At 31.8% G+C, this 11,484-nt stretch overlaps 2 protein-coding genes across 2 annotated transcripts; one reads left to right on the plus strand and one right to left on the minus strand.

Annotated features, from left to right (window-relative positions):
* The first annotated feature begins 706 nt into the window (after positions 1-706).
* Positions 707-6,211, plus strand: LOC132730780 (trans-L-3-hydroxyproline dehydratase-like). The gene is made up of 4 exons (XM_060716785.1): positions 707-1,376; positions 2,791-2,943; positions 4,707-4,840; positions 5,606-6,211. The coding sequence occupies exons 1-4, from the start codon at positions 926-928 to the stop codon at positions 5,864-5,866; spliced, it is 999 nt and encodes a 332-aa protein (XP_060572768.1). The 5' UTR covers positions 707-925; the 3' UTR covers positions 5,867-6,211.
* A 510-nt stretch (positions 6,212-6,721) lies between these two features.
* Positions 6,722-9,816, minus strand: LOC132730779 (uncharacterized). Its single transcript, XM_060716784.1, has 3 exons — positions 9,666-9,816; positions 8,387-9,067; positions 6,722-7,832 (listed from the first exon to the last, which is right to left on the minus strand). The coding sequence occupies exons 2-3, from the start codon at positions 9,063-9,065 to the stop codon at positions 7,369-7,371; spliced, it is 1,143 nt and encodes a 380-aa protein (XP_060572767.1). The 5' UTR covers positions 9,066-9,067; positions 9,666-9,816; the 3' UTR covers positions 6,722-7,368.
* Between the last annotated feature and the right edge of the window lie 1,668 nt (positions 9,817-11,484).

Consider the following 11,484-nt stretch of genomic DNA (forward strand, 5'->3'; position numbering starts at 1 on the left):
TGTTTTGCACAATTCCAAACCACAACTGTAAATTGAACTTCTCACGCTAGTTTTGTGTTGCAGCTGCGAAAACAATATTGTGTGTGTGTTGTTTTGTTTTGTTTCTTGTACACGTACTTTACTAAGAAGTTTCTGAAAGTAAGTAGCTTCGCCATGATAGGATGTTGAGATCGTATGCAATATTTAATAATTAAGAATAACAGTACGTTATAATAATTACAGTATTTAAAAAGTAATTAAAAAAATCTTTATTAGATATGTTCAGCTACCCTTCTTATAAGAATTATACGCCTTGTCGTGTAGACATTAAAAAGAGTGAAAACAATGTCTTACTTCCAACGATAAAATTCAGTCTATAACATGATGGCCTTGTCCACTAGCGTCAAATCAAAATTAGTCTAGTTTGAAAGGGGGACAAGTTTGGTGATGTATATCACTGAAACTTCAATTATCTTTATGTCCCAGTATAGATGTTATCTGTTTTTTTCCTTTTTAAATATATGATAATATATGAATAATGTAAGGAGTTAGCATCGACGTGTTGCTAAACACATGCAGTCATTGATAAAAAGATCCAATGTGTTCTCTAAATAACTTTGTCATACATGAGCAGCTAAAATTAATAGCACGACATGCACTAATTATTTAGGGAATTATATAGTGACAATATAGAGACGGGAGACATTTAATAGCATTTAACTATAAACAATTAATAAACTTTGAAATATACAAGTAGAAAGTGTTTAAGTATTAAAACTGAAACTACCATTCAGTAAAGGCGTTGCAGACGTTGGTGAACTATAGTAAGCTCTATATATCAAATTAATATTCGGTTTTATATTCAGTCACGCTAGCTAATAGAAATAAGTTCTTTCATTCATATGTGTGCAAACCTTTGAAAAGATAACGTGCAAATTAAAACAAAATGGAGAAAATACAAATTGAAACAATCGAAATGCATACAGGAGGGGGGCCTTTGAGAATAGTGAAGACTGGGCTACCCTCTATTCAGGGTAAGACTATTTTGGATAAAATTAAATATTTAAGGAACAATTTGGAATACGTGAGAAAATTAATTATCCACGAACCACGTGGACACTATGACATGTTTGGCGTGTATCTAGTGGACATAGAAGGTGCAGATATAGGATGTATATTTATCCACAATGAGGGATACAGTACTATGTGTGGCCACGCTATTATTGCCCTCGGGAGATACGTTATTGACCATGGTATTGTACAGAAGCCAGTATCTGCAGAGACCGGGATCATAATGCAGTGCCCGTGTGGTCCTGTTGAAGTTTTTGTACAAAATGATAACGGGAAAACTGGAGATGTTCGATTTAACAGTGTGCCTTCATTTTTGTTCAAGAAAGGTGAGCGCCACATGCTTTTAAAGGCTACTTTTATTTTGCAAAAGAAAAATGCCGCATGTAATTTCTGTCTTAATTAAGTGTTACACAGCCTTATGTAAATGTGTCTGGTTAAGACACAATGAAATACAACAAACGGTATTTGAGATCCAATGTTTTTGAAGTTATGAAAACGAGTAATTCAGTATTTATTTGCTAAAACTTCCTTTGTGTGCCAGGTTGAATCTTTGACTATGGAGAGATTTAAGGCTGAATGGATTCGTTCGATTAATTGTTCAGTGGGCCCGTCAGGTAGGGGTCTAAATAAACTTGAGAACCTATAGAACTTTTAAGCAGGAACATTTTTCAGAAGAGTACTGTAAAATGATCATACCCCCTAGGCATAGGTGAGCGTTTTGTAAATTTAGGTGTGGGGTAGCCCCTATTCGTATCGAAACGGGTAGGTACGAGAATCTGAGATTAGATGAACGCCACTGTCCCTTTTGTAATGTACTTGAAGATGAACAGCATGTTATATTAGACTGCCCAGTATATGATGATTTTAGATCAGAATTTCTCTCTAAAAATTGCACGAACCTTCTTTTATGAATTTTAGCAAAGACAACCAACTTGCATTTTTGTTCTCTAGTCAACCATTAGTCAGAAAATGTGCCAAAACCTGTTTTATTTAATATTCTTCAACGTCGTCAATCTTACTTATGTAAATAATATATTTTATATAGAACACGCTACTGTATATATTTTTTTTTATATTTTTAATCTTAGATGCTATTTCTTTTTTAATCTTAGATGCTAATTTAAGGGAAATCAGGTTGTTTTTCTAATTGTCCTTTATTTGTATAGTATTGTTTGGTTTTCATTTTTTTATGTTTTGATGTATGTTTTTCTTTTTTTATTTGAAATTTGAAAGTCAATTTAATAAAAAATAGCAACTGTTTTTTTAATCATTTAAATAGATAAATGTATATTTCTTTCCAAAATAGTATCTGTACTGTGTAGTTAGCTATTATTCATAATTGGATATAATTTATGATTAGTATGATATTTTATCGTGTTATTTTAAATGTTTTACTAGTCTCTTATAATTCAATGATTGAATGGTCATGTACTAGCTATTCTGGGTTTTATGTTTGCTTATGAATTTTATTTGTGTATGTACATGAATGAGACTTAAATAAATAAATAAATAAATAAATAATATTTACAGAATTATAAAAATGCACAATTTTAATTGATATAGCCTAAGTTTGAATTTTACGTTAAATAATTAAGGTATTATATAGATGTATGATCAAATTATTTGATAGTCAATTCTATTTGAAGAAAGTGTAAAGTTGCAGATTGTTTCCTGATTATAGAAATTGAAAAATTGAAAACCACTCAAATAAAATATTCGCCTATGTTTTTTTTCTTATAGATTTTGATGTTGAGGTACCAGGTTATGGTAAAGTAACTGTAGATATAAGTTACGGTGGCGCTTTCTTTGCTTATATGCCGGTAAAGCAGTTAGGGCTTGACTTATCAACTACCCCAACAGACAGACTACGTAATGCGGCCAGTCTTGTTACAGGTAAATACAAAAATATCCGGCCCCGCAAATAGCAAAACCTTTTTAAATTTTCTTTATTCATTTTGAGCACAATCTATAGATTAATTCGTCAATACACTTTATATAGCACCCGCTTTGCTTGTTCATTAATGTTAAAATCTTTACCTTGTAAAAATCATTGGTGCATGTATAAATGGTCTTATATATATATATATATATATATATATATATATATATATATATGTGCGTCAATGTTGGTCCGATTATGCTGATTTTTTTTTAAAAAAAGAAGAAGGAAAAATACAGACAAGAGACATTATATGATATTCCATTTATTTAATTTCAATTACGAACACAAATTTAATACAGATGCCAAAATAAATGTGATGCCATCATGGTGCATTTTAAAGTCAATGTCGGGAAATGATAACCGGTACGTACTCGTACTTATGATATTCTATTTTTTTCAATAATATTATAGGCCCACCCTGAGTGTTGATCAAAACCTGGCAACCTGACGTAATTATCCTTGTTCAAAATTTTTAGGGTAAATTTACAAACCCTTGAACAATAGTAGCATGTCCGTGGGTCGATGGTCTTTGGCATTTCACCCTTCTTTTGAGGCGATTCAATTCAACAAGTATAGCTTTTATCAGACGTTGTAGGTATTCAAATATGATGATGACGTTTATCAATGGTAATGAAATCTTTAGCTGAAAGCTCATCGTACTGGTTAGGACTGATGCTCATGCAGATTACCATTAATGAACAAATTGTTAGCAACAATGATCTTTCTAAATTTCTGGTGCACTGTAACAGACCATTGCAAAGTTACGCGCAAGATTGCAAGTTCAGGCAAATCTACCCTAAAATTACATGGAAAAAAAACAAATACAAAAACAAAAAACGTTAAATCTGTTGCACCAAGACTGTCAAGGTTGATATACAATTATACATTGCATACGAGAAGATATCACAGATATCATCATTTTGAGACATTAACTTTTTTACGCACCATCACATTTTACTTTGCATTAGTGTTAAATTTGAGTTTGTTATGAAATGAAATGAAATAAAATTAAAGGAATATCAATTTTATGTCTTTAAACTGTTTCAAATGAAAAAAAAACAGCATTGAATATACACATGTTAGACAATTTATACGTGCACATGTACGGTTTGTAAAGTGTATTATTCAATTGGAAAAAGCATCTATGCAGAACCATATCGGATCGACGCTAGATTGCATTTACCACTGTCGTCTTTTAACTGGCTTAAACAAAGAGACATCTATTAATTAACTAGCTTAACCAAACCGGCAACACAGCATCATGATCTTGCCATATTTTTAACCATTAAGGTTTCCAATTTGAATGTTTTAAGTTAATGTGTAATGTCAGAAAGCTTTCTGTTGAACGTTTATATTTTTCAATAATTGGTGCGTTCAGAGTAAATCCATCGGTAACCATTGTTACGTTTACTTATCACTGCCATTCCAATGATACCAATGTTTACGACAAAAATTACTTGCCATTGGTAGATTAATTTGTAGACAGAGAGTGCGTGCACAGTACTCCCATTAAAATCTTTTCAGAGTAAATTGTCAACCAATGTTACCAATTGTAATGAATTAATGTTACAAATAGTATTTTAGTTTTGGTACCACTGGGAAAACACTGAACGCATCCATTGATTAATGGCTTGTTATATACTCACAGAACATATATAATTCAAGTAAGGTAAATACTGGGTTATTACATTTATTTAATCTACGTGTAATTCAGAAACATTGAAGGGTGTGTTAGAGTTAAGTCATCCTCAGTCACAAGACTTAGCTTTCTTATACGGAACAATTCTGACAGATGGTAAAGACGAATCTGAGGAATCCTCCCATATGTGTGTGTTTGCAGATAAAGAGGTATTTATTAATTTACCATATCTATAGTTTAATGTTACCATGAAACATCCAAAAATATTTTGTTATGTGAAGTTGGTCCATCAGAAGATACGTGTCGTGTTTATTTGTTTGATGTTTGAAATACATTTTAGGGAACTATGTCATTAACGACCGTTTTAACATAAAGTTTACAGGATACACTCAAAATACATTCAAGCAACATGCCTCAAGATTCATGCTAATCTTCAGGAAGATTTTTATGTATTAAAAAGTAAAATATTGCTTAGTTTGTCATGCAGTAAAAATATGTTGACAGAACTGCAAAATCAGTCATTAATATCAAATATTAGTAACATGTATTGTGAATATTTTTACATTTCTTAAAATGTTAGAACATTTTTCTCAAGGTTGATTTTTTAAAATTAGCTTGAGTCATCAGGAGGCATGAAGATTTAAGTTATAATTTAAAATTTTCTCTCCTTCTTTTTGCCGACGACTTCGAACCACTTTTCAATTACCTTGATATGTTTCATTTTAGAAGAGATATTTATTACTTAGCAATGCTGGAAATGGCGGTGATGGCCTTGTGGTAATGGTGTCTGCCTTTCAACCCAGGGACCGTGGGCTCTACCTCAAATATGGTCACATCCATTATTCTTTATATATACCATACCAGTATTTGTCGGGAAGCGGACTTAATAATGTTTCAGATAAAATTCAAATATTAATGGCAATAAAATATATAAACTAAAATATATCTTATAATAGTCTTTGTTGTAACTTCAGGTTGATAGATCACCATGTGGATCGGGAACTACTGGACGTATCGCACAATTATTTGGTCGTGGTATTATTAAACTCGGCCAGAAACGTGCGTTCCGAGGTCCAGCCGGGGCAAAATTTATTGCTAAGGCTGTCAAAGAAGTAAAATTCGGCTGCCATAACGCAGTGGTGGTTGAAGTGTCCGGAAAAGGAAATTACACGGGATCTAGTGTCTTCACTCTTGAAGCAGACGATGAAATTGGAAAAGGATTTTTGTTGAAATAAAATAACTTACACCATATATTTACTTGGATTCTTAAAATTATTATATTTTTCTATTTAGTTAGCAGTTATATTATTTGCTACCGGAAACCTGTATCATATTATCTTCAACATATGCGTGCTGTGTCTAAGAACGATCAGTTCATTTAGTTAAATAACAAATGCTCTTTAACTAAAGTCAGAAACATGTATGATAAATGACTATAAAGCCTACTTATTGATAGAATCTCTTTTGTGTTCTTATGTTCTTTTTCACCTTCATTATATAAACAGATGAACCTTTTTTCTGTTATACCCTGATCTTGACCAAATTAAAAACATGTGCCATGCGATAATTTTGACCGTACTTTTAATTACAGGCACGAGTATCGGACCTGGGAAGAAAAAATATGACCAGATTGATAAAAAAAAAACCTGTGTTCATCTTAAAAGTGTCAAAAAAAACAAAAAAAAAAAAATGTAAATAATGACCCCCTTTTTTAAAGGGGGTCATTATTTACATTTTTTGTTGGTTTTTTTGACACTTTTAAGATGAACACAGGTTTTTTTATCAATCTGGTCATATTTTTTCTTCCCAGGTCCGATACTCGTGCCTGTGCTTTTAATGAGGTACATGCAGGTGCTGTTGTTGTTATTAATCTTGATTACTACGTGTACCAAATAAGCTTTTTTGGTGTAACTAAAAAAAATTAGTTTGTATAATAAAGATTATATATTATGATAATAATTCTTCCATTTTGTTGTGTTTTTTTTTATCCAAAATTGGGTTTTCGTTAAAAAAAACAACAGGAACACTTTGTAGTTTTATTAAAAATTGGGTTAAAAACTAGCTGTTTACATACATGTATAATGATGACATGAAAAAACTAGTTGTTCATATACTTACTTTATAGAAATTATGACACGAGAAACATTTATAAGAGGAGCAACTGCATATATAGATGATTGTTTTGGTAATGCATGTTTCTTTTCCAAGAACGCGTAATCATAAAATGGGTTTAGTATTTAACTTAATTACATAAAGTATATTTTAATTCAACTATTTGACGACACAACACATTGAGATAAAGCACTTTTTATTTTTCTTGACCTCTTTATATGTACTAAAAACTTGAAATGGAATCTACATTATTTTTCAATACAACAGTAACTTTGCAATGCAAAATGTCGCCTGGCTCGTTATTTGTCCCTACTGAAGAACGGCAGTCATGGTAAATGTTTGGTAAAGTCCATGCATCCTACCATTAGCAAAGCAGAATTCAACATGTAATGGAATAATTTTTGAAATATGTATAAATGTATTTATTAGGAAACACCTGAAGCTTACATTCTAACAAATTAAAATAGATAACAATTATCCAGTATATAATAAAAAGGTTTGTCATGAAATAACAACATAATTTAATGATGTCTTGCACGTTGTATACGGACATCACTTCCTAAGTAAATTTTGGAGTTTTTCACTGCTTTCTTGCAAAATATTTTGATATTCTCTTTCATCCTCCTTAAGTCCTGTTCTGACAATATTCTATAGCAAACTCACTCCTTGTGACGGTGACCATTGCAGCAAACATGTCACGTGCCAATGTGTCTTGGTCACCCAAAAACGATGTAGAAATATGATCTCTGTTAGCATTGAGCATGACCACCTCTATGACATCACACGGTTGGTCAAACTCGGTATGCTTTTCCTCATACATGTCTAAAACCAGCATAAATGGTCCTCTTAGTAGGACCTCCTTTTCGCTGGGGTGTCTTGAAAGTTTGTGTATGTCGACGGCGCAAATTGTTGTGAGGACTGTCGACGGAAAGCGTTTGGTATAATGCTGTATGTATTCGGGTTTCAAACCAATAACATGGACTTTGATAATGAGTGGTTTCACAACAGCGTCCCGTGTCTTCGCCTGCTTCAACTGGTGCTTAATGAATTTCTTCGAGACCTTGATACTTGAACTGGATGAGAAAAGACCTATAAAATATAAAAAGAGCTAAACTAAATACATGAAATTATGTAGTAGAACCATGAGAACAGATATCAAATTTTGAGGATTTGACATAAGTGAGTGTAAGTATTAAAATTTTATGAAATATTGAAGATGGATATCCATTTTTTAATTTACTTGCACAATTATTAGACATTAACAGTGGAATTCTGATATTAGGAGATATCTTGAAAGCAATGACAACAGTACTGATAAATGAATAACGCATAACAAGAATAATCCTTAGGAACTATGAGAAAACCAACATCTCTTTGTCACCCACATCTACTAAAGAAGTATTTAATTATAAACAATAAAAATAATGAAATAATGAAACCAGTGATCTTGAAGGACAAGAAAAACGTACAACAGAGAAAAGTAGCCACCCTAATAATCAAAAGACAAATGCCGTAAAAGGAAAAACAAGGAAAATTGGAATAGTACATGCATGTACATGAGTAGTCTTACATGTATTATGTAGTGCATAATTACAAACACATATTGAAAAAGGTTTTAACTTTACGGGTAGTGTAGATAATACCTAGAGGAACAGCTATGTTCCGCCTACTAATGGGCTCCTCTCGCAGCGCTTTAAAAGCCGATAGGTCTTCATCAGAAACACAAATGCCCCGGTAAACAATGCCCTCGAAATTTGTACGCTCCGGACACTTCAAGCAGTAGTTAAACAGATCAATGTTGATAAGCTCGACCAGGAAAACAACACTCCTAATCATTTCAACCGAAACAACCGAATCTTCATGCCGAAAAATGTTGTTACTCATGTCGTATATTCTAGAGTGGCCTTCTTTCGACGTGTACAATTTGACTGCTTCGAATGAAACGTCTGTCATTTGAATAGTTTCAGCAGTCATCCAGTCCCGCTTGGATGATAAAACCCTTTCGGCATGCGCTCTTGTAGTTTCGTCTTTGAAGTCTATTGTGCCATTTTCAAGTAAAAGTTGTCTCAGTGACGCCATAAATGTTTCGTATTCGTCCCAATGAAGCCGGATATGATAAATCGACTTCCTGATTTCCGCCATTCGGTTATCTAATATCGAACCATTATAAAAAGGCTTTTTATTATTCAGAGATTTGCTTTTAAAAAGTTCAGGATTTTTTTCAGTTTCGACAAAACGTTCAGATCGGTCAAGATCGTCTCCTCGATCATCAGTGTCGGAGTCACGGTCGTCCAATTCATTATTATGCTTGCCTTCTGCCATGTCTACAAATCAAATTCTTATTTTATTTTATTTGTGACATAACTTATTATTTTGGAAATTGTTAAACAAACAAAAGAACGTGCATGGATGGGTCCGCATTTCAAAACTTGTAGGCATTTGTAGTTGGAAAAGGAATTTCCAATAATTGTCAACATTGAATCAAACACATGTAGGTAGGCCAAACTATTTTTCCTGTATCACAGCCTAGACTATATATCTTAGTATCTAAATTAAGGTTTCAAACATCATCCAAATTGAGGTGGCAATTTTAAGCTCTTCACACATCAATTAAGGTATTACCACCCTAATGGGCACTATAAGGAACTAAAAATTGACATCATAGGTCAGGTATTTACCTTAATAATGCATTTTAAGCAAGAAATATATATTTCTGTTGCAAATATCACATCGAAATTCACCACGTTAGCCTGGTTTCCGGCGTGTAAGTACTCTTAAGTTACCAGGAAATAACCAACCCTCCTAACAAATTAAAGCAGTTTTATAACGAATATTCTTTAACACGATAATAGGTGTTATAGATGTTATAGATTACTGTTTCAAAACATACATCTATGAAAGAATTTAAATTGATTAACTTACCGATATTTCTATATGATATAGCAGATGTACGCCTTTTTATAAAAACTTAAAACCATCCCAAAACAGAAAGTAGATTGCACGGTTGATAAACTTCCCTCGTCGTGTATTTATTTGCTGTACCGTGAAATATTGGGAGGGTCGTTAAACAAGTTTGTAGTATAGCCAAAACATATTTGTATTTTAGCTGATGTCTATATTATCTACAAATAATGAAGCTGATCTTTATAATCATGCATGTATTTTCACATTAAACAGTCGAAATGTACAAAATATATGAAGTAATGAAATTTCACATGAATTATTATCGTAAATTAACGAACGATTTAAATTATAAAACGTATGTGATATTAATGCTTATATTTACAAATATCTCATTTCCCTTTTCTTATAAAACTGAAAAATATTTTGGTGATGTGATATCCAAGTAACTTCAAGACAATGAACTGTAAAAGCTTGTTCAAAACAATAAAAATACGAAAGGATAGAAATAATTACCCACTACATCTACAGTAATATAATCATTATAATTGTCGAATCAGAATTGCTTTAAAAATCATTCTGTCAGAACTGTGACATTTTGAAATTTCAATCTAAATTTGCAAATTAAGATATAAATCAGTGGACAATCAAATTTGAGAACAATATGCTATAATACTTAGCCATTTCCCACTTCGTTTTCCAAATTCAAGTTTATCATTTACTGAAGATGAATTTCATTGGATTTGGCAATATATATATATACTTTGCTAACTGAAAGATAAAAACTGTTTATAAGTCATACACAGTTTGCTATTGTATTCAAGACTTTTAGTACCAGAAATAATTTAATGCTTACTGAAGATGCATTTCATTGGATTTGGCAATATATATATATACTTTGCTAACTGAAAGATAAAAACTGTTTATAAGTCATACACAGTTTGCTATTGTATTCAAGACTTTTAGTACCAGAAATAATTTAATGCTTACTGAAGATGCATTTCATTCTTAAATGTTAATGGAAGATAGAGGACTTATTATTGCCTTTACACTAATGCTCACCATAAATTTTGTATATATATGGGATGTGTATTAAGATTTTTTTCATCCTTTGTTGCTATAAACATTTGTACAATGTTTAATGCTAATAAAATCTATTGTCATTGTCATTTACGTATATGAAATAAATCACACAACTCCTTAACTCATTCTTAGAGGCAGATATGTGTAAAGAATGAGGCTTTTCCAGTTTACCAATTATTTTGCTAGCCCCCAAAACTGTAAATACTGTTGTGCAGCCGAAAAAAACAGCGTAATTCTAACGAAAAAAAAGGGTATAAATATGCATGCTATTTAATTCTAAACATGTTTATTATTGTTATTATTATTATTATTATTATTATTATTATTATTATTATTATTATTATTATTATTATTAATGACCATATTTTCCAAAGAATGTGTGAAATATCAAATATATTAAAGTTGTAAAATATTTAATGTCTTAATAACAGCTAGTTGTCAAATTTTAATATTGTACTGATAAGGGAGGTCACTGTGTAGGAAATTGGCACTTTTTGATTATCTGTCATATTTTCAGTTATTTTCATTGCTCCCGATAGTGGGGCGGGAAATAAGGTCTCTGCTGTCAAAATAGTGCAAATTGTGATACAAGCATGAAACTTTCAGGAAATTATCTTTAGACCATGTATATTTCAAAAGTGAAGTGGGCCCAAAAATATCTCTGCTCATTCAAGATGGCCGCCATTTTCAAGATGGCCGCCATATAAATTTGATGTACATACTAGCTCATTCATTCCATTTTTTTGTACAGACCTGA

The sequence above is a fragment of the Ruditapes philippinarum genome, unplaced genomic scaffold (genome assembly GCF_026571515.1).
Source record: "Ruditapes philippinarum isolate M1 unplaced genomic scaffold, ASM2657151v2 ctg1196_1_1_1_1, whole genome shotgun sequence".
NCBI lineage: Eukaryota > Metazoa > Mollusca > Bivalvia > Venerida > Veneridae > Ruditapes > Ruditapes philippinarum.